The sequence below is a fragment of the Bidens hawaiensis genome, unplaced genomic scaffold (assembly GCF_021521415.1).
Source record: "Bidens hawaiensis isolate Kalapana, Puna unplaced genomic scaffold, B.hawaiensis_p1.1 tig00007048_1, whole genome shotgun sequence".
Lineage (NCBI taxonomy): Eukaryota > Viridiplantae > Streptophyta > Magnoliopsida > Asterales > Asteraceae > Bidens > Bidens hawaiensis.
Window position 1 is genome coordinate 830,107 of NW_027491484.1, and position 27,703 is coordinate 857,809.

General features: G+C 34.0%; 1 protein-coding gene and 1 pseudogene across 2 annotated transcripts; both read left to right on the forward strand.

Annotated features, from left to right (window-relative positions):
- The first annotated feature begins 137 nt into the window (after positions 1 to 137).
- On the forward strand, positions 138 to 24,649 carry LOC143634350 (uncharacterized; annotated as a pseudogene). The gene is made up of 5 exons (XR_013153840.1): positions 138 to 313; positions 7,573 to 8,071; positions 9,501 to 9,644; positions 22,113 to 22,675; positions 24,017 to 24,649. The product of XR_013153840.1 is annotated as an uncharacterized LOC143634350 (transcript).
- On the forward strand, positions 22,583 to 27,703 carry LOC143634394 (uncharacterized). Its single transcript, XM_077102488.1, has 4 exons — positions 22,583 to 22,675; positions 24,017 to 24,550; positions 27,106 to 27,196; positions 27,582 to 27,703. The coding sequence occupies exons 1-4, from the start codon at positions 22,583 to 22,585 to the stop codon at positions 27,701 to 27,703; spliced, it is 840 nt and encodes a 279-aa protein (XP_076958603.1).

A 27,703-nucleotide genomic window follows, 5' to 3' on the forward strand; every position in this document is an offset into this window, starting at 1 on the left:
GCCTGTCGTTAGATTCTTTAAAAAATACTTCTTTATGGACGTTGACTTCACTTCACGTCTATAAATTCAGGTTTAAGCCCTTGGATCTTCAGGGTTAAAAGTTAATTCTGAAAATCACAGGTATTTTAAAATTGGATGTTCTTGTGATTTATACCAGCCTAAAGGATGAGCCATCCAAGTACAAGCTCTGGTCCTGCAGTTCCAGTCATCCCTGAGAACGATACTACTATTTTGATTCCTCCACCAACGAATCTAAGACCAGAACTACCAGGACTACCATATCTGAAATACCCTCGTTTGGATCTACTTCAAGGTAATTTATAACTTGGTTTTTATATTGATATATTATCACACCCCGACCAAAGTTGACGAAAAATGCCGGGGCACGACGGATTACTCAAAAACACAATAACACTATTAGGGGGTGTTTGGGATTCCTTATTTTTATCTTCTTATAACTTATTGACTTTTGTAAGTTAAAAGAGTGTTTGGATAATGTGACTTTAAGTTTTTAAAGAAGGAAAAAGGAGTTTTGATAAGTTATGATATTGTAACTTATCAAAAACTGTAAGGCCCCGAACCCAGTGACCCTACTTTAGCGTCGGATTTACTCATAAACACAGTTCTTCAAATCAGAGTTTATTAAAACTTTTCGCGGAATATAAAACATCAATCATTTGTTACAAAACATTAAATATTTTCTTTGATACCACAACACAAAACTTTATATTTAAAACATCTTTACTTCTTTCTTCAGATGCCAGCCGTTCAATCCATGCCGTGTGTCATCCTCATGCTAACTCTATAATCAGCTCACCTGCGTGCATACTAAAAGTCAGCTACGCTGAGTGAGTTCTAGTTAATCGAACGCCATACAATACATACACATACATACATATCCGTAGATACATATCCATACTTCACTAGTTACCCTTCTGTTCTACATACATACTTGCTACCATACATACATACATATCTACAATCACTAACCTTAGTCTACCGAGAGTACGTTCATAGTTCACCGTCTATACCTGTACTCAAGGTCGTGAACACGTACAAGGTTCGCAGTCCTTACCTATGTTCACCATTTATGGTACGTACAAGGATCGCGGTCCTTCCCTATACCATAGTACATCCACAACACGTACAAGGTTCGCAGTCCTTCCCTATGTTGCAACCTAATTCATAGCACATACGAGGTTCGCAGTCCTCTCCTATGCTACAAAATCAGCACGTATAAGGTTCACAGTCCTTTCCTATGCTGAAATACATCCACAACACGTACAAGGTTCGCAGTCCTTCCCTATGTTGCAACCTAATTCATAGCACGTACGAGGTTCGCAGTCCTCCCCTATGCTACAAAATCAGCACGTATAAGGTTCACAGTCCTTTCCTATGCTGACGCCTATCTACATTACGTATAAGGTTCGCAGTCCTTATCTACGTTTACATATATCATCTACTTCACGTATAAGGCTCGCAGTCCTTAACTACGCCATCACCAGCCGAGTCTATGTCCGACAGAAGCTAGAGGGATTTGCCATCCTAACTTACTATGTCGAACGTAGAACTCACATGCCATTCGTGTACCTATATACACATACTTACATTATAACATAAGAACACTCTAGGCATTCTTTACCTCATTCATTTAACAACCATACCCCTTGTCGTTACGTGCAATATCCGAAGATCGTTCACGCCCCGACAAGTATTCATTTGAAATATTCATACATATTCGATATATAATATTCGCACCTTTATTTTTAACCTGACAGTACGCGCAATATCCGAAGATCGTTCGCGTACCGACAAACAATCATTCATATCTATCACACATATCACATATGACATACACTTATCACTTAGGATAAATGTATTAACAACACATCGAGTATGCACACAGCCCCGAAAACATAACAAGGAATGGGGGTAGAAACTCACCTGAACACGGTTACGTTCACCGTTAATCGTAATCCCTTTCTTCAGTTGTGCACGGCTGACTGTATAACAAGTACACGTATCAAACAACTATCACTACTCATACCATCTTTCCAGTCTTAACTACTACCCACAACGAACGGGGGTCCGGGGGCAGCGCCCCTGGCAGCGGGGTCTAGGGGCGGCAGCCCCTAGCAGGGTCCAAGGGGCAGAGCCCCTGGCTGGGGTCGAGCTGCCAGGTCAGCTTGGAAAAATTTTATTTCCATTAACTGTCTTAACACATTTTTCATTAGATTTTTAATTTATTTTCTAATCGAACTTGACTTTAGGCGAACTTAGCTTTAGGCGAAGTTGTCATCAGGCGAACTTAGCTTTAGGCGAAGTTGTCCTCAGGCGAACTTAACTTTACAGCGAAGTTGCCATCAGGCGAACTTAGCTTGCAGGCGAAGTTCATCAGGTGAACTTAGCTTGCAGGCGAAGTTCATCGCTTTGAAGGCGAAGTTGCCCAGTTGCAGGCGAAGTTGCCCAGATCAGCCGCTGTTCGGTTTCTGTCCAGCATTTTGAGCGATTTTAACACCCTTGCTATGGTTCAATATCACCCACTACGCTTCCCGACCAGTTTCGGTCGTTTATACACTAAAAAGCTTGGATCTTTAAACTTCAAAGATCAAGAATCATACCTTTTTGAGCTTGTTTGGATCTCGTTTAACTTGTTAACACAACTAATCGCTCTCTCTCTCTCTCGGATCTGCCCGTTCCTCCCCTCGGCCCGGCGACGGTGTAGATGGTGTGTGTGTTTTTGGAGTGTGTGTGTAGAAAGTAAGGAAATGAAGATATTTTTGGGTTTAGGGGATATTTATATCCCTGAAATCCCATGGACCTAAGGCTCATTCTCATTTAACCCATCTCCATTAATCCAACACTAGCCCGACTCATACCAACTCCTACTCTATTATTAAGTAATATAATTAATATCATTTTGGAAATTTCGGGATGTTACAAAAACTCCTTAAATAAGTCAAAAGGAAATGTACATAAGGAATTCCAAGCATGGCCTTAAAGTGGCAATATTGGGGGTGTTTGGGATTGCTTATTTTTACCAACTTATAACTTATAAACTTTTTGAAAAGTAATAAGGTGTTGAGATTGTGTGAGAGGAAAAGTTCCATAAGTAACTTAACTTAATGAAAAGTTATAAGAAAGTAAAATAAGGAATCCCAAACACCCCCTTACTCCACTCATTTACTTTATTTAATAACTCAAGTACAACTTAATTTTCAAAATTAAATACAAACAATTACAACAATATTTAATTCATTAAAATATCTTAAAGGTATAATCTAAGTGATGAGTTTTCAATCTTTATAAGTAACCTAAAAGTAAACATGTAGCATGCATAAAAATAGATTTGATCAACACGAATGTTGGTGAGCAAGACACTAGTTTTAATATATGTAAGTAATGAGGTAAAATCACAATTCACATGTGTAAATAAAACATCGCAACAACCATTGTAAATGTAAAGTAAATAACTGAGTCTCCTTTCTAATTGGTAACAACCAACATACTCAGATAAATAATGAAACCCTATTCAATTAGCACAAAGCTAAAATAGTTAGGGGAACGTTGATCATGTTTAATGAGGCTTAACAACAACATCAAAATAAACACTCGTGCACGTAGTCAATTCGAGGCATAAACAAATGATCGGACAATTATTCATATAAACACAAAATGTTGAATTGTGGATTTAGTGTTGAGGTCTTAAAACATGTAAGTTTGAATATGGTACGCATGCCACCCCCAAAATGTATGAAAGCGTAAAAAGGGAGAGTGTGATTACTCCCTTGGAATAAGTGACTTTGGTAAAGAATTTTTTCAAGAGAAAGCTTCGGGAAAACGAGCTCAACGAGTTAACGTGCGAGTCTTAGGTTAAAAAGATCCTTAAGTTAGTAGGATGTCTTGAGAAAACTTAAAGTAAAATAAAATAACAAACAAAATAAGTAAACAAAATCTGGGGTTTAAAGTGTAAAAACTTAAGTAACTAAAGTGACGGTTTGAAAAGTAAGTTAACCCAAAATCACGTCTCGGTGTTCTATCCATATGGTTTACTTAACCTTTGTTAAGTAAATATGAGGGGATTGGTTTAATGCAAAAGTGCACGACACATTGATAGATAAATACCAAAACGGGATTTTAACGAGTGTTCGGAAGGTTCGGTTCTTGATAAGTTTGTCAAGTCCGAACCCGACATTCCAAAGTGATAAATAATATGAGATAACTTGTTTAAATCAAAAACATAACCAAGTTAGAAGTTCTGTTAGGAAGAACTCCAAACGTCAGCGTTAAGCGGGTGTTCGGTTTTATCGGTCCAATTTTGTTATAAGATCAAGTTGAATCCGACATACCAAGTATTTTGAGAAAACATTTATAAATCAGTTTATAGAAAAATCTTAAAGAAGAATATGAGATTCGGTGGCCCAAAACACAACTAGTGTGTTTTAAGCGAGTGAGCTCGGTTTAGTTCGGTTTGTTTGGTAAGGTTGGTTCAAGAATTGGTATATGACCAAGTTTGGTTCTAACAAATCCATATCATAACAACAAATTCAAAAAATAAATAAAAGAACTTAGAAACTTAACTCTTACATGCAACTTGTTTTAATTCATTTAAATAAATAGTTTAAACGGCAGTTCGATTTTGGTTATGTCCGTGACTCGGTATGAGACCGATGTTGGTTACCAGATACCCAATACCATATAACTAATATAAAAACTTAAAAAAACTCAGATCTTAAACGAAATAGTAAGCTTAAACAAATTAAAATGTTAAAATTGACTAAAATAGCCCTTTCATGCAAACTTGCCTTAGAATGTCATAAACACCTAATTCACTCATTTTTGAAAAGAGAAAACAAAGAAGCAGAATACTATAACATAAGTGAACTGAAATAATAAGTTTTAATTACTAAAAATGGATTAAAATCAAGGTTTAGCTTCTATTTGACTTCAAAAAGTCAAATTGTCAAGAACTTGAAAATGAAGCTTGTAAACCTAATTTGAGAGAGAGTTTGAAGTGTGAGCAGCCAAGAATGAACGAAATAAGCTTGTATTTACAGAGGAAGGTTTAGAGATTGGTCATAAGTCTCCACCAATGGTTTTACATGTAATTTGGTTGATTTTTGGGTTTTAAACAAGTTAAAATATCAAAAAATGAGCTGATTTGCCACAGGTAGCTTGCCACGCTGCGCGACCAGCTCTCCCTTACTTGGCCGTGCGGCACGACGTGCTCAGGGGGAGGGGTTGGTCCAGCAGTTTGGTTCTTGGCGAGGCTGGTCCCTAAAGTTCGTTTTAAGTCGTTTTGAGCATCAAATTAGCGTTTTAAACACCGTTAAAAGCCTTATAAGAAAAACGAAAAGTATGAAACATGATTATAACTTAAAGGGAGAATTACATATATCCCTTTATTAAGTTAGCTAATTACATATATACCCAATCCTTAAACTTAAATTACATATATCCCCATCATTATAAAAATTGCATGTAATGACAAAAATACCCCTTTTAAACATAACAAAGACTTCATTCTCCTTCAATCTATACGCGAGTCTGATATCAGCAACCCTAAGACTATGCCCATTGGTGATCCAATGCCTACAAGATCGGACAAAAAAAAAAATTAAAAAAGCCATGAGAAGATTGCAACCACGATCAAGATTGCAACCATGTTTGAAGATAATGGAATCCAAGTGTCACACTTGGGTTGGTTGGTTTTTATTTTTTTTTTATTTTTCTCTTAACATAATTAATTTTAATTATAATTTGATTTTTCTTAAATAACTTATAATATTTAAAATTTTAAAAAAATTTAAAAACACAATCTTGTTTAGTTTTTTTTTGTGAACATTCCGGTATAAATTTTATTAAAAACGGAGTTCGTTTCAAAATTTGCATTTTTAATACAAATTAAATATTAACATTATCTTCGTTACCACATGTCACGGTTTTACTAATTGCTTGGATTTTGTTTAGATAACATTATCTGGCGTTATCAACTAGATATCCAAACATTATCTTTGTTTCCACGTGTCACCATGTTACTGGATGCTTAGATTTTGTTTATCCCACATATCCCACATTTTATTATTTATTTTTAATTCATAACAATTATTTATATATATATTTTGGTTTTTGTTTTATAACTTATTATCTTTGACTTTTAAAAAAAATCTAATTACTTAATTATATTTATATAGTTAATCAAAACTAATTATAAATTGAATTTATTTAATAAAAAAAGGATGAGATTGGGTTGTTAATGAGAGTAAAAGATTGGAGTGGGTTAAATTTTGTAGATTGAAGAGAGAGAAATTAATTTTATAATGTAGGATTGAGATTCTGAGATTGTGAATGGGAGTAGTCTAACGTAAAATCGAACGACGACCAACCTTAACCAGCGGCGACCTTAAATCCGACAACGATCTAATTGACTCTTCATTCTTCTTCTCGTTTTTTTATTATCTCTGGTGACTCTAACCAGTTCGATAAAAACATCTTACTATAGTGACCCCAACTAGGTGCTACTCAACGATTGTGTAACAAGTGTGGGTTTCCAAACAGGTGCTTCTACATACTGTCATATATTAAAAGTTTTTTGTTCACCTTTACAATTTTTAGTGTTTTCAGTGTACTTGAATTTAGTAATTGGTGTTACAAGAAACAAATGATTAATCGAACTAAATATTTGATAAAATATAATAAAACCTGCAACTCCAATGGAGGGTGGAGACTGAGAAGATGGTAGAAGATTATCGATGGAATCTTATCAATTTTAATAAGGGAATTACGTAATTTTCAACTGAAGGTAATATATATAATTGATTTTTTGACCGGGTATATACGCAATTTAAAAGGTAAATAGGGGGATTAGGGGATATATTGTTCCTAATTAGTTTATTAAGGGTAAAATAGTAATTTAATTAATTATTTTTAGTGAAATGGAGAAATATGTAATATTTGTTGTTTAAGAAGGGGAAATATGTAATTCTTTTTTTAATTTAATAAATATTTCAATTTCAAAAACCGGGACAATTACAGACTAACAGCAGATAGACGAGCAACAAGTTGCGCTGCTACCCCCTTCTGAATAGCAAACCCTACCCTACTAAACACAACGTTCCCTTTAGCATGGGCGGAGTTACTGTTGACCACCTGCTGAACCCGCTTAAGGAACTGAACCTTAAGAGTTGGATAAGTATGTAATTGAATTTTAAGAGTTGGATAAATATGTAATAAGGGAACTTAAGAAGGGGATATATGTAAATGCCCCTAACTTAAAATACATTATTTTATTAATATCAAAAGATCCGGAAAACAAAACGGGTCGGGTTTACCGTACAGATACAAATATGAATCAAACCGAAAATGACGAATGTCACGTATATCCTTCGGCACCATCCAACATTTGCATATCACGTAAGATGTTTTAACAGGATGTTATACTACAAGAATATGTGACGTAACTTTGAAATGGGACTGAATATAGGTGCTCACTGAATATAATGTAGAGTGGTTAATAATAAAACCCAAAATAAGGCTAACTTTATTTGACTTGTCAAATTGTTTATATTAAAGGAAATAGTAGAGAAGAGTACATCATTATTGGTGTTCCGCTTTATGAAGCAGCAATCAAAGGAGATTGGAAGGCAGCTAAACCCATTCTTGACTACAACAGAGATCTGGTACGTTTTGCGATCACTGAAAATCATGATACACTTCTTCACATTGCAGCGTCTAGAGAGAGCACCAAATCTGTGCAAAAGTTTGTTAAAATTCTAGTAGATTTGATGGACAAAGAGGATTTGGAGCTACAAAATAAAAATCACGATACCGCCCTCACTTTAGCAGCTCAAGCGGGAAATATAGAAACAGCAAAGACAATGGTGAATAAGAATCGGGGATTGACTGACATCCCTAATGCTAATAGATTGATGCCGCTCTATATGGCAGCATTATTTGAAAAACCTGGTATGGTGAGGTATCTATACGGTCTCTAACCGATTGATGGGTGAGTATTGGGACGATTCTAATCGGGGTCGGTTCCTACAAAAATGTGTTGAAGGTGAAATCTTTGGTAGGTAACTTTTACGTGTTTGTATTTTTCTTGTCATGTTGAACTAGTTTTTCCTATTACTGTTTTATTTTAATTTTTGACAAAATTAATTATTTCATTAACAAGTTGTCCTTTTAACTATATGTATTAACCATTAGCTTGGTCTAGTTATAAAAATGAATGTCTTACAACTAAATGATTATGAGTTCTAGTATCACTTTAGAAATTAATGAAGTGAAATAGATGGGAAACAAAATAGATGTTTGGAATATATATATATATAGGATCAGGATCATGAGAGAACTTTTTTGAAATTGAGAACTTTGAGAACCATTTTGGACCACAAAAAATCTAAAAATAAAAAAAATCATAAAATAAAAAAAACACAAAAATGAAAAAAGTAAAAATACCAAAGTTCTTATTTTAACATCCCGGTTTCATTAAAAAAACTCGGTTTAGCAAATTATATACACATATGTATAATATATACATATATGTACATTTACATATTTTTTTTGTACACATGTGTATAATTTAAGATAAATGATACTGTACATATGTGTATATTACGTAACTAAAGATTAAATAAAATTATACATATGTGTATAATACAACGTTTTTTTATTTTTATTTATTTATTTTTATTTTTTTTTAATGAAACCGGACAGAAATATAAGAATTTTGGTTTTTTTACTTTTTTAGATTTTTTGTTTTATGATTTTTTTTAAATATTTTTTTAAAGGTGTTTTTAGTGGTCCAAAATGGTTCTCAAAGTTATCAATTTGCAAAGAGTTCTCTTAGGTTCCTTACCCATTTATATATATATAGAAAATGGTTCAAATAAGAATAAGGAGTTTCCTAGGAATTTTAAGAACCAATAAATTTTTGACACTTGGCATTACAAATGATGATGAAAGAACAATTCTAGGAAACTATGTCGGTTATAATGATGAAATAGTAATTTTAGAAAACTATGTCGGTTATTGCTAATTTTAAATCTCAACCATTGATTAACACGATTCAATGGCTATGATTTATTCTTAGTCTTCATAGGAAACTACGTATTTTCAGGATAACCCTCCCCTATATATATATATATAGAAAATGGTTCAAATAAAAAACAATTGTTTTGTGAGAAGTGTGAGAAGACTTTAAAATAAACCACACCATCTAAATAGGACACTATAACATGTAAATAGGAAACTATACAACTTTTAGAAACTATTTCAACCACTAGATCCTAGATCCAAGGGTCTACATTTATTCTTATACTTCTCACAAAACTATTGTTTTTTACGTTAACCCTACCCCCCCCCCCTCTCTCTCTCTCTCTCTCTCTCTCTCTCTCTATATATATATATATATATATATATATATATATATATATATATATATACATCGGGATATGCAATTTCTCTCATAAAGTGAACATAAATTGATTCTTGTGTAGATGTTGCAATACAAACAATTGATGATCGCCCCGAACTAACTGATAAGTCGGGGTTACTCACCGAAATTCTATTATCTTTGGCTGAGAAGACTCATGCTTTTGAAGGGAAAAGTCCATTTGTCGTCTTAAGAATCATCAAGTCAAGTAAGTACGTGCTCCTTATGTACTTTGCTTCATTATACCTTCGACACATTTAATTACCCTTAGATATTAGCTTCAATGACCACTTTTGTTTTTCCTTCTAGGAAATATGATTTTCTTTTTTTTTTTGAAAAAAAAATTGATATTTTAAATAAACTGACATAAAGGACCGCGGTTGTATAGTATATTAGACAAAGTATAATTCAGCGATTACAAAAAGAGCACAATGTTCTCGAGTTTCATTTAAAGAGAGAAAAAAAAGGTTGAGGAACTAAAAGATAAAAGAAAGGGATGAGAAGGAAAATGCGTTATTTTATTTTATGTTCCTAGGATTAATAACATGGAAAGAAAAAAAAAAGAAAATTTAGGAATTGATAGACAGTTAATGTTATACACAAACAATTTCTCTCATAATCTCTCCAATATGAAATGATAAATATAGATTTAAGTTTTTCCAGCATTTTCCCTTCCTTTCTCTCCCTTTTCTCCTTTAAAATTCACTGGAACATGAATTTTTTCACATTTCCTTCCCCTCCCTTGTTAAACGAGACAACCAACTTCATAAAACTAAAATGTATCGTGTGCTTGTATTAAAGCATAATCAACATCAACACACGGAACGGAGTATTAATACCACAATTTCACAAAGAACGGTTGAGGCAGGTGTGCATAGTTTTGGTGGTTTTTCTCCTTAGGAAGCAGCTCGATAAGTGATTAAGCCCATGAACCCAACACATCGCAGTCGTAAAGCCCTTATTTTTTCCTCTTTTAAATATTCTTGCAGTTTTTTTTAATATATGTGTGCATTCCATGTAAGGCGAAACCTGAGTAGCTCCGTAGTTGAAATAGAATGGAATTCATAAATAATACTTTCGTACTTTATAGCCTGTAAGAGTGTACGACACTGTTATACTGTGAAAAACATACTTATTCTTGTTGCTGATAACAAATAGTTATCATCAATAAAGAAACTATTAAAGCCGCAAAAAAAAAGAGAAATCTGCATTTTGTCTCCCTGGTTTATATCGTCGCGAGATGGGTTTACCCCTGAAAAAGATTTTGCGAACTTTGACTCTCTGTGTTACTCCGACGGGTTCTTCTGACTCCTACCGTCAGTTGACCCGTCGTTGACTGACCAAAAAACGTTGAAATTACTATTTTACCCCTGAGCCTTTAATTAATTCTAAAACTAATAATCCAAATCGTGTAGAGTGTGGGATTCGAACCAACGACGTCTCGGTTAACAACAAATAAAACAAACCATTTGAACTAAACTAATGTTTGTTATATCTATACAACATGAAATATATATTACCACTTTATAACTTCATCGAATATTTATCATCATCATCATCTCCAGATTTTATCATCATCATCATCATCACCATATCTTCAACATCTCAAGTTCATTATCATCTCCATATTTACAAAACTATTAAGATCTAAATATCAATATTCATAAAAAAATCCAATAACAAATATAACACAAGAATTAATAATTATTAATAAATTTCAGTGACAAGAGAAACGGGTGCGACGGGGGTGGGCTTGCGACGGGGTGGAGGTGCAACGGAGGTGGTGGCTTCCATGGATGCCGTGGTGGTGGCGTTGCAGAAGGTCGATGAAGACACGAACGTGTGTGCCGTGGCGGTGGCTGACGTGATCGGAAAAACGAGATGGCCGGAATCCATGGCGGCGGTGGCTGCCGTGGCGACGGCGTGGTGCCAGAAGTTAGGGTTTTTGATCGGAATGATTTATGGATGCGGTGGTTGAATTATTGAAGCGATTGGTGGTGGGATTTGAGAGATTTGAGGGTTTGAGTGATGAAATCTAGGGTTTGAGGATTTGAGAGATTTGATTACTTGTGTATGAAACTGATGATAAAGATGATGATATTAAGAGGGATTACTTGGTGGTGGGTTTGAGGATTTGAGGTTGATGATGATGAAGAATAGATGATGAAGATGAACTGCTGATGATGTTGAGAAAGATGAACTGCTGTTTATGTTGTTATTGTTAATATGCTGATGTTGTTATGAATAACATATGAATATAACATATTTATATTATTATATGATATGATAATATAACATATTAATAATATTAGTATATGATTATTATTATTAGCATATGAATCCAAATCGTGTAGCTGCTGTTGCTACGATTATTATTATTATTATTATTATTATTATTATTATATTTTTTATTTATTATTTATTAGAAGATTACTAAAATATCCTTAATATGTTGGTATTATTACTAGAATACCTACGGTCAACTGACGGTAGGAGTCAGAAGAATCCGCCGGAGTAACACAGGGAGTCAAAGTTCGCAAAATCTTTTTCACGGGTAAACCCATCTCGCGACGATATAAACCAGGGAGACAAAATGCAGATTTCTCAAAAAATATCTACTAAACGCCAAATTTAGGCTATAGTGTATATAAAAAACATACTTCATCTTGGCATTATAAGTAACGTCAAAATATCAAAATAGATAAATTAAAACCATACTCCATCTAAAATTGTCATGAAATACATAAAAGATAAATTTATGAAAACATACATTCACCAACAGATTGCACTAACAACCATCATTAGTTATATTTTCAAATTTGTTATAAATAGTTACTGATGCATCATTGAAGTAGCAAACGTGGATAAACCAAGCTAATTAAAAAAACAATGATTTAAAACGGAATTAGCAAAAACCCTTATTACCGATAGCCTTGAAATCTGTAAAATTAGGGCGATAAAATTAAGGATTTCATTGTAAGAGAATCATACCTGCTACGGTCTCTTGGACGGGTCAGAAAAACAAACGATCGCATCGTTTCTGCCGTGAATAGCCTATTGGAAACAAAAGGTGAGATCCAATCTTATAGATGCGAGTATCCGTCGTCATCCACTTTCATGACACCGAAAGAAAATTTTCCACTTTGTCCCACACTCTACGTTTATCATCATTTCTCAACATAAAACGTGTTGAAGACTTGAAGGAAAACCCCAAGTCTTGCTCCATCCTAAGCTTAACAGTGACTCAAACCCATTAACACATAAACACACAAATAAAGCCAACACAAACATGTCCAACAAACACAATTATACAGAAGATTGATTTGGTTCATTAGAGATTAGAGCATTAGAGATTGGGAGTTAATGCCCTGCTACAACAATAGAATCCAATTTTTAATTTGGAGCACACAAACAAGTACTCACGCCCTACTTACGGTGCGCGCATATAACGTATATATGTGTGAACCCACGGGTGAACAAAAGGGAAATTGCACCAATTTTGACGTTATTTTACTAATCTCGTGAAAATAACGTTAAAAGTGACGGAAGGTTAATCAGGCAGTGGCGTTGATAGCCGAAAGACAAGGGTACATGCACCGATCAGCCGGTGTCCCGATGATTGAGTGTTATGTGCCTTATGTCCAAGGTTGATCATGTAAAACTACTATCTAGTCGGGATCTCACTGGAAGCAATCTCTCTATCCTTATGGGATAGAGGTAAGGCTGTCTACATCTTACCCTCCTCAGACCCAACCATAGCTTTGCTATTGGTGGGATATACTGAGTACGATGATGATGATGAAACAAGCACTCATCCATTGAAAATCATGATAACAGATCAAACACCATTCACATGAAGGTACAAAGTCAACAAAGTAAACCTACATAGTCAACAAAGTAAACCTCTAAATGAAATTGTCAATCAAAATGAACTTCAATCAAGAACAAACAAAACAAAACCTCAATTCTTAACGTTTTTAACAAACTTAAGACTAAGGGGGTGTTTGGGATTCCTTATTTTCATCAACTTATAATAAAAACTTTTTGAAAAGTTAATAAGGTGTATAAGGTGTTTGACAAACCATAAGGCCTTATAGATTTTAACTTATGGAGAAGGCAAAATAAAATGGTTTTGAAAAGTTAGGAATCTCTAACTTATTAACTTAATGGATTTGATTTACCTATTACACCCCTCTAACCCTCAAAACCCATTACACTCTTTTTATAAAAGAGTGTCCCTTTTAGTCATTTTAGTTTCCCTCAACACATAAGCTAATCCAAACATTTTTTTTACAAACTTCTTTTAAAAAATTCATAAGTTTATAAGTCCTTTTAACAAAAAGTTCTTTTGCACTTATATAAGCAATCCAAAACACCCCCTAAGCAATATTGTAATGACAAACAATCAGGCCAATTTTTTTTTTCGAAAACTCCAAATGTAACTTAAATTACTTGAAGTTCAGATCCCGGATATGGTTGCAACATGGGTTGCCATCCAAATAACGGAGTGTCATCAAAGCGTAGACAACATATTCAAGCAACAAACGAAGAACATAAAGCACCCACCACCATAGATTGCAAGAAATGGCAGTGGCAGCCATTAACAGGAATAATATAGGCCGTTGGACCCATATGTCACCACACCACACCACCGACCCCCCCTGTCACCACACCACCGGCAGCAAACCCCTCCATCACCGCACCACCTACGGAGTACCCAAGGTTTAAAAAGTCCACCTGCACCACGTGATGGTCGCGGTTTGAAGAAACTTGAACCTACAATGAAAAGTTGGGACTTTCTTTCAATTTGAAGCTCTTTAGCACAAACCACCTAAATGATGACGGTGTTGCGATGGTGGTCGTTGAAGATGGAAGTAGAGGTTGCTGAAGAGGTTGCTGAAGACGGTGATAGTGATTTAATAATAAATAAATACATACATACTATTATATTTGAATATTATACATTTGTAATTTACATACCAACGTTACATTTACTATTACAAAACCAAATACTATGTAGATTTGATGGAATGTTGAATTATACTACACATGCTCTATAAACGAATAAACTTGACCATGATCCACTCCAAATGAAAATGTTCCAGCTACGGCGTGTTGTACGAGTGTAACATGTAGATAAATGATCCAACATGTAACGATCTATACACCTTGGGTTGCTGCAATTATGACTTATGATGATATTATGCTGTATATTACCACCAAAGCATATCTTTAACTTGCATGCCCCAAACTTCTAAATTACAACAAAGAGAATAAAAACAATTAGGTTTATATAACACAATATGCGATAACAAATCAAATTTCATTATAAACTTCATGTCAAAACACGTGCCATACCTTGTTCGGGCAACAAGTTGCGCCGCCACCCCCTTTTGAATGGCAAACCCGATCCTACTGAGAACAAAGTTATAGTTCTTTGGCGTTAATAAGTTACTATGCACAACCCTTTGAACTCTTTTCAGAAACATAATAGCTTCGGGGGCAAGGGACCTAAATGTATCAAAAGTGAAAGAATGAAGACATGTTGATTCTCGACACATGCTTTCTCATTCTTAGAAATTTTTCCTGATTCCCCCTTCAACACAGCCTTCCTTACAACAAACCCGGTATCCCTAAGTCCGACAAGGGGATACTCCAGTAAGATCTATACAAGCGTGCTTCCCCCTGTCAATCCAATCACAATAACTCATTTAAATAAATATTATCACTAGCATTATTCTAGATTCAATTTTTCCTAAGACTAATCAAAATAACTGCTAAGATGCATGCATTCCTTCCCAATTATGACTATAAGGTTAAATGGTATCCCTGAATACATCATAATGTACAATACCATGATCCATAAAATTAAGGGCTTACACATGGAAATGAGTACATTTTTTCAGTGTATTACACACTAAATTTTCCACTAGTACAATTTGATGCATTAATAATCAACTATAACACTTAGAAGTACCAAAGAAAAATGAGTGTGTTGATCAGCAACATATGTACAAGGAAATATTCTAGCACTGGAAAATAAGATGCTATTCATCTGACTACCATTAAAACCAAAAATAGGATAACTCTGAGGTCTATAGACAAAATGCAAGTATTACATTCAGTTTTAAGTTCTCCAAGGAGAAGTCTCACCACATAAATATGACACTAGACAAAGCATAAGCAACGAGACTATCCATAATTTAAAAGACAAAGGGCTAAAATAGGTAGTATATTAATGATATTTAAGTATGCTAATCATAATATTTCAATTAACATATGATAGGTTGAGTCTAGTTTTATACGTTACCTTACAAAAAATCAACAAATAACTAAAATGACGATTAATGACAAATTTAAATGTTAATGATATTAATCCCATAATAAGTTTTCTTCTGGTTATACTTTATGATACCTTACAAAATTTTGGAGATTAACCAGAATTTAGTTTCAATACTTATGCTATGTTATGTCAGTTGTGAGATTTCCATAGCCAACAAAAAATCACCATTACCTTAAACTCTCATATTATTTGTTATCAATATTTGGATAGAAGTAGAGAATACTATACATTTTCACACATTTTGTTATCAAGCAAATGAGAATTTAACAAAAGACAGATGAGATCTAAAAAATCCATCAATTGAAACCAAATTTTATGAGAAATCAAGACATAATTGATAAGGATCATTTTTCATCTAGTCTAATTCTCAGTGATTTTAAATGACGTGATAGATGCCCTAAACATTATTTGGCTTGAGGAATAAGTATGGGTTCACCTGAAATATTCAGACATAATTCATTTATCATTTATAGACTATCTACTTGTATCTAATCTGACTTCAATGGTCCATGGTCTTAAAAAGATTCATTCATATATACTTAATATGATTTCTTCTAAATGTGTCCCTAAGTTTCTTATGACATATAACGGAAATCAAATCAAGTCTAACGTATGTATGACAATTTCCCACATCACATACATCATCGAAACTCCTTATGTAGCTTTCCTAGATGTATCGAAGATCAGTGGAAGCCTTAAGTGTCTTAATCATAAATTGTAAGAGGTATTAACTCAATAACACCTCTTGTACAATACATTGATCCACCACAAAATTGTTCCATCAAAAGTTATCTCATTAGAATTTAATATTACTCTTACAAAAGTTTTATTGTTGCTTAAATGTGGGCATATTTAGATTTCTTACTAAACTAGTCCTCACCTGCAACAACTTACATCATTAACTTGTTTCTCTATAAGAATCTATTGGTCTTTGAAATTATCCCTAAACATGCTAATTTCCTAAAGGTTTCTAAGGCCAATGAGAGCAGTAAAAATCCTTATAATGATTTGTTATAAGTAAAAAAAGCGGGGGGGGGGGGGGGGGGTGTCATTAAAATTTACTCCAAATTTAACTCTGATTACAACTCTTGTACACCATACTGCACCAACTCTTATACATTTAGAATCTTGAAAATGAAATCAACCTAACCAATAGCTAATTCATTAAACGGGAACTTCTAATAAACCCAATAATCAACTCAGGATGTCATCTAGATTTTAAAACCTACTAACTTTGATGATTATATAACTCCCTAATTAAGTTGAAATGGATGTTGGAAAGTTTTAGATCCTACCTCTTCTAATTAAACCATTAATATCAATCAATCTTCTGAATTGAATAAAGCTATTATTAGCAAATTAAACTAAACTCCAAAAGTCAGAATAATGTTCGATATTTTGTTGAAACACCTAAGCGTGTTCATAACTAAATTAAATCCCAACATAAACTTTAAAGCACAAACAAGCACGATTGATTATTAAAGTTATATTCAAGAGAGAATAAATCATCAAAGAATCTTTTCACATATGTTACAAAATATTTCTTTAAAGATCATTATCGTTCTAGTAGCTTATAATAGTTAAGGGCTACAGTAGATAAACATTAAAACAACTTCCCTAATAGTTGACTTACATATTTACATGTTCATAAAACAACCTAAAAATTATAAATTGAAGGTCAAAGAACACTTACTATGTAAGTTACTATAATCAACACATGGGTTAATGCAAACATAAAAATGTGATGAAATCTTAGTACAATATCAATAACCAAGTGGATTAATGTACCTACCTTAATATGAGTGAGAGAAACTAAAAGAAAATTATCCTTACATAGATGACATTCTTTTGACAAGTATATGTTATATAAGTCAAAACATTGTTCGTACATACTTTGATATGATAGATCTCATAGATATCCCATTACGTAATCGATATCATAACATTCTGAGATAGAACCAAATGGACGTTAGTTTTGTTCCATAAGTTTTACTTTAAATGAGTCCTTACACATGTAACAAACAATATTTCCTTCATTTAGAGGATAAAAAGATCACTGAGATTATTTCCTTGTGCTTCATCAAGTAGAATCCTTATGTAAGTTCAAGTTTATAGTTGTTAAGATATTTCAAATTGCAACACACTAGATATGTGTAGGTTAATGTGAAACATATAATAAAGTATTAAAATATCTTTAAAGAAAACAAGAGACTATAATTTTAAATAAGAAGTGAGAACTCAAAACCGGTTGATTACTCTAAGCATTGTTATGTTCAAATATAACAAAATGTAATTTTTGGGATGTATTCTTATGTCAACAGATAAATATATCTCATGGTGGAGTAATAATGAACTAATAACAACAATCTAATCAATAAATGTTGTTGAATATTTATCAACGGACTCATAAGTTTATTAGCTCCGTATAAATTGTATATTAAAAACTTACTATGATAAAGTCAGCTACCATGTTTTCTCAAATAGTAATAGTTCAAGAGGTGTTGCATTAATATTCGATATGAAATTAATTATTCTTTTATGAATGAATTGAGAAAACTAAATTTTCGTATCGAATTATTCATGATATGCTTAAGGATCCTATAACTAAAGGTCTATTACCCATAAGTATTATGAAAGCACTTATAATCATGAGGGGTTTATTGATGACCATGTACAACTGCATATCATATTGTGAATGATTAGCTATTAATTTTTTCTCGCCACTTTTGATTTTGTATGTCTCTTAATATGCTCTACATGCATAATGACATATAGACAAATTACTATACAAATCAAACGTTTGGAAGGGCTTACTTGAAAATTTTGATCATAACTACTTAGGTTTTAAATAAGGAATGTAGTATGATTAATGAGGGTCTTGACCTGGTGTTCAATTTTTATGTTAAAGCTAAAATGAGTGTTAACTCCTTATCAGACTTATCTAATGTTCATAATAAATTATTACTATCAAAATAATTTATTATACCTTATCATATAATAGTGTGGTAATTTTTGATGAGTCATATTACTCTTAATTAGCTAATAAAGAGTTTCCCTTTTTGGTGTATCTAAAGAGGTTTTCTAATTATGTCCGCGTTTGACGAAAACAAACTACACGATAACCTTGATTGAGTTCATCTTTCTAATTTTTAGATACTATATATTCTAAAGAGGAACTCAATCAAGATAACCTTGTGTCCGCGTTTGACGAAAACAAACTACACGATTTGGAGTATGCATATGGAGGTTATATTTAGGATTCATGGAGTTTGGGATGTGATTGACCCGGGCTCTAATGACGCGATGCAAAATAACATCGCGAAGGCGCTTCTGTTTCAGTCGATTCCCGAGGAACAGATACTTCAAATTGGTAATTTAAAATTGGCAAAAGAGATGTGGGATGCCATAAAGTCTAGAAATATGGGCGCGGAACGTGTGAAGAATGCTAGACTTCACACGTTAATACGTGAATTTGATGGTTTAATGATGAATGAAACCGAAACCATTGAAGAGTATGCCTCAAGAATAACCGCGATCTCTTCTAAAGCAACCACACTTGGACAACCGTATGAAGAAAGGAAGTTAGTTCAGAAATTCTTCACGAGTCTGCCAGCTGGTTTATCCAAGTTATAGCATCCCTCGAGCAAGTGTTAGACCTTAAAACAATCGGTTTTGAGGATGTTGTCGGGAGGTTGAAGGCTTATGAGGAGCGCATCAAAGGACACGTGTTGCGTTCTGAATAATGTAAACTTTTGTTTAATAATTCTGAATCCTCTTCGAGTTCGAAGCAGTTTTCACGCGAATCGAGTAGGGGGCGCGGGAAAGGTTCGAACCGAGGACGTGATAATGGACGTGGTGGTGGAAGTGGGAGTCAGAACCGTGGTTCACAAGGAGGGTCCAACGAAGGGTATAAACGAAAGGGTAAAAAGGATTACTCGGAAGTTCAATGCTTTTGTTGTGATGAATTCGGTCACTTCGTTTCGAGGTGTCCGGTACGAAGGAAAGAGAGGCAAGCACATTTGGCCGACACAAAAGAAAAAGATCTGTCCCTCTATATGCTGTAGTGTGTTCAAGAAAAAGTGTACTTGAATGAACAGAAGGTTATACCAAAAGATTACGAGGGTGGTTCGAACGAACAAGACTTGTAGTATTTGGATAACGGTGCGAGCAACCATATGACGGGTAATATATCTTTTTTCTCTGAATTAAATAAGCGTGTTGGTGGCAAAGTTAAATTTGGAGATGGGTCTTATGTTGATATTTGCGGGAAAGGGTCGATATTGCTAGTCGGTAAAACGGGGGAGCAACAATTATTGACCGACATTTATTATATTCCTAGTTGCAAAGTAATATTATTAGTCTTGGGCAAGCAACAGAAAGTGGTTGTGATATTCATATGAAAGACGATTACTTGTTGATGTATGATGATCAAGAAAATTGTTGATGCGGGTTACTCGATCCAAGAATCGTCTTTATACGATTATATTAAAGACGGGGAAACCCGTGTGTTTACAAGCCCGGATTGATAACGAGAATTGGCTTTGGCACGCGAGACTAGGACACCTTCAAGCAAATTTAAAGTCATGGTGGAAGCGGAAAATTGTGAGAAAATCAAGACGTGTCGAACCGATCAAGGGGGAGAATTTACTTCTCGTGATTTCAATCGGTTCTCTAAAAACGAGGAAGATTTTGATGCTACGAGATATCGAAAGATTGTCGTGTGTCTCCGGTACCTTTTACAAACGCGTCCCGATTTGGCGTATTCGGTCGAAGTCGTAAGCCGGTACATGCAAAGCCCGAAGCAATCTCATGCAACTCTTATAAAGCAAATTCTTCATTATATTCAAGGTACTCTCAGTTTTGGTATTTCTTACACTCGTGGGAAAAACGTGTTACTTGATTATAGTGATAGTAGCCATAACATTGACCAAGACGATGGCAGAAGCACTACGGGGCACGTATTTTATCTTGGGTCTTCACCAATTACTTGGTGTTCTTAGAAGCAAAGTATGGTTGCACTATCATGGTGCGAAGCAGAGTACATGGCGGCAAGCGCAACCGCATATCAGGCGGTTTGGCTAAGAGACTTGATAAGTGAGTTATTCGACAAGGAAATTCAAGCAGTGGTGTTACGTATCAATAATACATCAGCAATAGCACTCGTGAAGAATCCGATTTTCCATGGAAGGACCAAACACATTAAATCTCGGTTTCACTACATTCGAGAATGTGTTGATCGTGAAGAAGTAAGTGTCGAGCATGTTAGTGGTGTTAAGCAATGTGCCGATATCTTGACGAAGGCTCTTGGGAGAATCAAATTCAAGGAGATGCGAGAATTGCTTGGAGTTGAAGACTTGTCGGTTTCGAGTTCGAAATTCCGGGGGTGATTGTTGTGAATTTCGGTTCAAGGCGTTACTTGGCGTGCAAGGTTAAGCAACATGATTTAAGGAGTGGATAATTATAAACAATTAAATGTGCTTAGATTTAATTGTTAGTATAATTATTATGTCATAATATTTAGCAATCCTTGTAGTCTAAACGTGATATGTTAGATTATAAATACCCGTGCTTTGGGGTTAGAGATTGTAATTGGGTGATTGAGTTTTGTGAAGTTTCTCAATAATATAACACACGTGTTTTGGTGTTAGCCAAATTAACGAGTTCGTGTTCCATACCTGATACCAATTCCATTAATCCGCACTTGATTAGTTCGGTCGGTTGGCCAAGAAATAAACAAGAAGAATGAAAACTAAAATTCCCCATCCAAGTCCACCAACCTTTGGTTGGGTATCTTTGTATTATTTGTTTTGAATTATCTTTGATAAAAGATCTATATATATTACGAAAAAAAACCTCTTTGCAATGGATAATATCAAGTATTAACATAATCGATATCTATTTCCCACTCTATTTCTAATCTCTTTTCATTTTCTTTTTTTAAAAATCTAGAATTCATAAACTAACTAAAATAAATAGTTTATCATATTCGATATAAAATAATAATTTTTTATTTGTAATAACATTTATAGAATAAAACATAACCATAAATTAGCTTCTTAATTTAGTTAAAAACTGGTTTGGGTTGGGTTGTTTAAAAGAGTGAAAAATTGATATTGTTTGGATTGTGCATGTGGATGAAAGATTAGTTTTTTAATAAAAAGTTGGTTGTGTTGGATTGTGAATGAGAGTAGTCTGAACGATATAACGATTTTTTTTTCATTTAAATTGTTCGGCCACCACAAGACACTGAAACAGCTAGTAGTTGATTTTCATACGTCAATTTTACTGGAAGGATGTGGTATGATGATGGTCTTCTTGGTTGTATTTTTTTAGTGAAGGCTGGGCCCCGGGAAAAAGATAATGACGCCCTGCAATTACTAAGAATAATTTGGGGAAAAATTGCCAAAATGGCTAAGCCAGACATTGACAAGATAATCCGAGGGCCACGTATAAGCGTTAAAAACAAAATTAAAGAAAAAGAAAGTGAGACCATGCCATTGTTGAGAATGATCTTGGAAAAGTTTGAGAACGGAAAACCTATTCCTACAAGCGAGATTGAAGAGAAAACTAAAACGGGCTACCCTTCCCGAGTACTTTTTGTTGCGACTAAAGCGGGCAATACACGTTTTATTTCTGAGCTCATTCGCTTAAGTCCTGATCTAATATGGAAAGTAGATGACAAAGGAAAAACTATCTTTCACTTAGCGGTCAAACATCGTCAAATAGACATCTATAAGTTGATATATCAGATTGGTGCAATGAAAGATTTAATAACTCCTATTAAGGATGTAAAATGAAATAACATGTTGCATATGGTTGGAAAGAAGCCTAAGCAAACAATTAAAAACGTGTCTGGGGCTGCTTTAGAAATGCAACGAGAGCTATCATGGTATAAGGTACATATTTCTTTTCAAACTTATGTATGGTTTTTTTTCTTTCTTCATCTGTTCATAAGATAAAGTAGGAAGCCAAATAAATAATAGAGAGAACTTCGGTTTTGGTCATTGTGGTTTCCTTAAATTATTAGTTTTAGTTCAATAGTTTGTTTTAGCTTTTTATGGTGAAATTGTCTCATTTTACTATCGTTTTAGTCCATGCTAACGTCATCCACCAGATCATTAGTTAACTTCATGTGAGGGGCTTTTTTTTGTCATTTTAAACTGCGAGGGTTTTTTTCATGCCATTATAACCTAACACTTTTAATAATCAAAAGTAAACACCCCCTCCCCCCTAATCTCGCAAAAAAATGACAAAAAAACCCTCGTAGTTTAAAATGACAAAAAAAGCCCCTTACATAAGGTTACCTAATGATCTAGTGAATGACGTTAAGGGTTTTGACTAAAACTGATAGTAAATAAAGCTATTGTACCATAAAAGGATAAAATAAACTTTTGGACTAAACTTGATAATTTACAGAAATCACAATAACCAAAACTGATGTTCTCCCTTGTTTTTGAGTTTTTTAACCAAGGAAAGAAAAGGAAATGAGAGGGAAGGATAAGAAAGGGAAGGGAAGGGAATGGAAGGAAAGGGAATGCATTTTTTTTAATTAGATGTGTTCTTGAGTTGGAAGAAAATTAGAGGAAAGGAAAAGATAACTATGTTCTTAAGTTAAATGGAAAGAAAATGAAAATAACACTTTACAAATTTACCATTAAGTTGGATGTTCTTAACTATGTTCTTAGTGGGTAATATTGTAATTTGGTTTTTTATCCTTAGTAATCAGCCCATTTTTAAGAAGATAATTTATTGGGAAAAAACATCAATTTAATCTCTCCTAACTCCTTCTACTCCTTTCCTTTCCATCCTAAAAAAACTCAAGAACGCTCATTTTTTAACTATTCTTAGTTTTCCTTTTCTTTCTCTCTTTTAAAAAAACTAAAAAACAGGGCGTAATTAATATAACTGAAATATTAAAAGCTGACATAAAATGGAAACCAGTAAGCCGAACATGGGTGAATCACGTTGAATATCCCTCTATCAATTGGGTCTAAACTCTAAAGTCGGTCAAAGCGTGGACAATGCAATAATGCATACAATATTCTAAATCTTGTTACTTAAAAGATTAGATAAGTATATATTATAATGGTAATTATATTTAGTGTATCAATTATTTACGATTTTTTATACAGACATGATAACTGTTTTTAGGTCTGCCCGATTGAACCCTTACCCAAACAATTTTAATAGATGGAGGAAACGGTTTTTGACTTGCAATGACTGTATATATGTTGCAGGAAGTAGAGCAACTGATCCCACCTAGTTATAGAAAAAGGAAGAATAATGCTGGTGAGACACCACGGGTGTTGTTTGCTAAGGAACATGCATACTTAGTATCCAAAGGCGAGGACTGGATGAATAACTATATGGTGGTTGCAACCCTCATAGCCACCATTGTATTTGCAGCAGCGTTTACACTTCCTGGTGGATACGACCAGAATACAGGAATTCCTTTTTTCAGCAAAAAACCATCACTAATTATCTTTGTGATCTCAGATGCGGTTTCTTTAATATCCTCATCAACCTCGGTCCTCATTTTCTTATCGATACCTACATCTCGTTATGCAGAGCGTGATTTCATGCAATCGTTACCTAGAAGATTAATGTTCGGTATTGCTACACTTTTCCTCTCGGTTGTAACTATGATGGTTGCATTTAGTGCGAGTTTCTTTTTACTTTACAACGAAAAGCTGAAATGGGTTCCCATCACGATCACTTGTTTGGCGGGCGTGCCGGTTATTCTGTTTGTGAAAATGCAATTTCATCTTCTGGTGGATATTTTTGACTTCACGTATCAATCAAGACATCACTTTAAACCCAAGAAACGTACTCTTTACTACTAGAAACAATATGAGGATTGCGTTTCTTTCAATTTCCGTGTACTTTATTGACTAATTTTCAGTTATTACTGTTTTGTTATGTACGACTATTTCGTGTGGTAATAAGTGATCAAATTTTCAGACATTCTTAAGTTTATTTTTATCGGAAGGTCAGTTCAGAATGATAACCAGCTTTTGACGACAAAACTATGTGTACCACATAAATGAATATAAATACGTAACCAATTAAGAGACCAACCATCCTCATACTGTCTCCAATGTGATCCCAGATCGATCATTTGCGCACGGTCGTCCAATAAAACACTGACGACCGTCTGGACTAACTGATCTTTTGGTTGTGGGTATTATTTATGACCATCTAAATAATCAAAGCCCTAAAGAACTAACATCTAGAAAGAGGGTTTCTTGTTCAAGGTCAATCCTACATAATGTGTTTATTCGGCTTATGTTTACGTAAACACTTAAACACATTATACAAGAAAATTATATACTCACAATTGCATCAAAATGTTAAATGATCTACCTCAACACAATTGGTTTGTACAATACGATTTCTTAGAAATTGGGTTGGGTTTAGGATTTGTAATTTGTGTTTCTTGTAACCCTATGCTGACGAGCCATGGAACTGTGGCCTCCAAGTTACAGATGTAGAAAGGTTATGTAATATATATGATCGTGTAATCTGACAAATTTGGTCTCCGGATACTTACTACTACACAAATAGGTATATCTATGAATATTTTGCTACGAAAAAATCCGTTGCAAATTTTGCTACGAAATAGCTACGAATTACTTATAAGGGACAAATTTTGCTATGATTTAGCTACACATTTTCCGTAGCAAAAATAAATCCATCACAAAATCCGTAGCAAACTTGAGAAAAGAAGCTTAAGTAAAATGACTTTATAAAATTCGTAGCAAAATCCGTAACAAAATCATAAAAATAAATATTTAAAAATTCGTAAAAAAAGTTTGATAAAATCAGTAGCAAACCTGAGAATTTAAAAAAGTATTTACATAAAATTCATTGCAAAATTCGTAGCAAAACTATGAAAAGAAATTTTAAAACTAGTTTAGTAAAATCCATAGCAATATACGTTGCTTAATCGAAAAATCAAATAATTCGAAACAATTAAATAAAAGTCGTATCAAAATTCATAGCAAAATCAAGCAACAATCACGTAAAAATAAATTTAATAATTCAGTAGCCAAAATTCATAACAATATCGGAAAATAAAATATTAAAAAAATAACTAAAATAGGTTAACCCAACTAGACTTGTACTGAAACCACAATTATTACAGTACTTGTTTTTAGAACCCAACTAGACGTTCAATCGGACTATTTGTTGATTCACCGGTTGGCCGAGTTGGATCGGTCAGACCGGATTTAAGAACCAACATATTTTTTTTATCGGTGTTTTGATTATGTGGTAAGCCGATAGGTTTACAAATCACCAATACCTGAGTTCAAGCCATGAGTAAAAATTTTCAATCGTCTGTTATTAGTTTAACGCTCCATAAATTCAAACTCAAGACCTCCATATATGAAAAAATCTAAAGAAAAACCCTTTAATCACCAAACCAGAGGCTTGATGGCGAGAACCAACTTATTTAAGTTAACAATTTAATAATATAAAAAATGAAAAACATATACGATATAATTAAAACGTGGAAGAAAAAAGTGTAATGTTGGCCCCACCTTACCCAACTCGTTTCATCTTCCCTACTTGCCACCACACCCCAAGCTCCTTTTCTCCTCCTCTTCGGTGACAACTAGCGGCTAGACAACTCAGTCGAGGGTAATGAAAGTGACGACGTGTTCAATTGCGCACCAGTTTTCTTTCTGACAAAACGCCTACAATGGTGGTGACACCTTATGATAGTAAAATACTAAAATATGACACCCACGTAGCCACCACTGGGATAGTTAAAATATTACGATATAATTAACATATTTTTATTATTCTAAAACAAGTTGTGAGATAGTTTACATTGTTCTAATTTTTGTGCTTTCAGTTTGAAAAAAGAATGAGGTAGAGTAAAGTATGTTGTCAGATGTTAAACTTTGTCAGCCACGCTTCGCTACATACTGGTATGACTTTGACCATTGACGGGTGTATGTGGATATATGAATGTCGCATAACTGATATAATAAATCTATTAGTAGTTTGGTTGTTATAGTCCATATATTGGCCTGAATAAAATATGTTCTATGCTTACTTCAAGATTCTTTTCGCCTTATTTGCTATGCATTGTTTTAGTCCCATATGTGTTTGCCTTTTGATTTCCTGTCTTATGAACCTTTCTTAGTTTAGTTATTTCATTTTTACAATAATATAAGCTGTGAACTTTACATTATCTGCAGCCCTGCAGGAGAATATCTCTACAATGAAATTAGACCTCTAGTTGTTTATATGCAATTGCATGTTTTTACTGCTTAGTTATATAATGTGGATGTACTAATTTTTCGTTTTTCTGTTATAGCGAACGTATAATGAATTGGTTATAGAGAAGTATGTAGTGGACGATAACTTACACCCTAATAATGACGTGGGACTAGCAACATCAATGACCAGTATGTCGTGATGACGGTTGCACAGTCAAAGCCAATTACCAGTAGTTCGATGTACATCGGAGAAGTGAAGTTCTCTTTTATTAGTTTTTCTTTTTTTGTAAAATTTATATGTGACGGTAATTAATAATGAGATAATGAGCTATAACATCTCGTATATATACACTAAGCTACATATGATTCTAACTTGTTATAAAGGGTTATCACGAGCGTTAATGGGTCATTTTTTGCTTGGAATGTATTATAACGAGCATAAATGGTTCATACCTAGATGTAGTTGCTTATATTGAGTCATGTTTCCTTTTAATATATTAAAACTTGTAATAAGAGGTCTAATTATTTGATATTGATTCTTATTGACGATGATTTGCGAATTTGATAATTACAGGTGCAATCTTTGAAGGTGAAACTTTGGTAGTTACATGTGCAGTCGTTGAAGAAGAAACAAGTGGGTTGGAACAAGATAAAGTGGAGAAATGTGCCATGACGAAGAAATTGAAGAAAATGTGA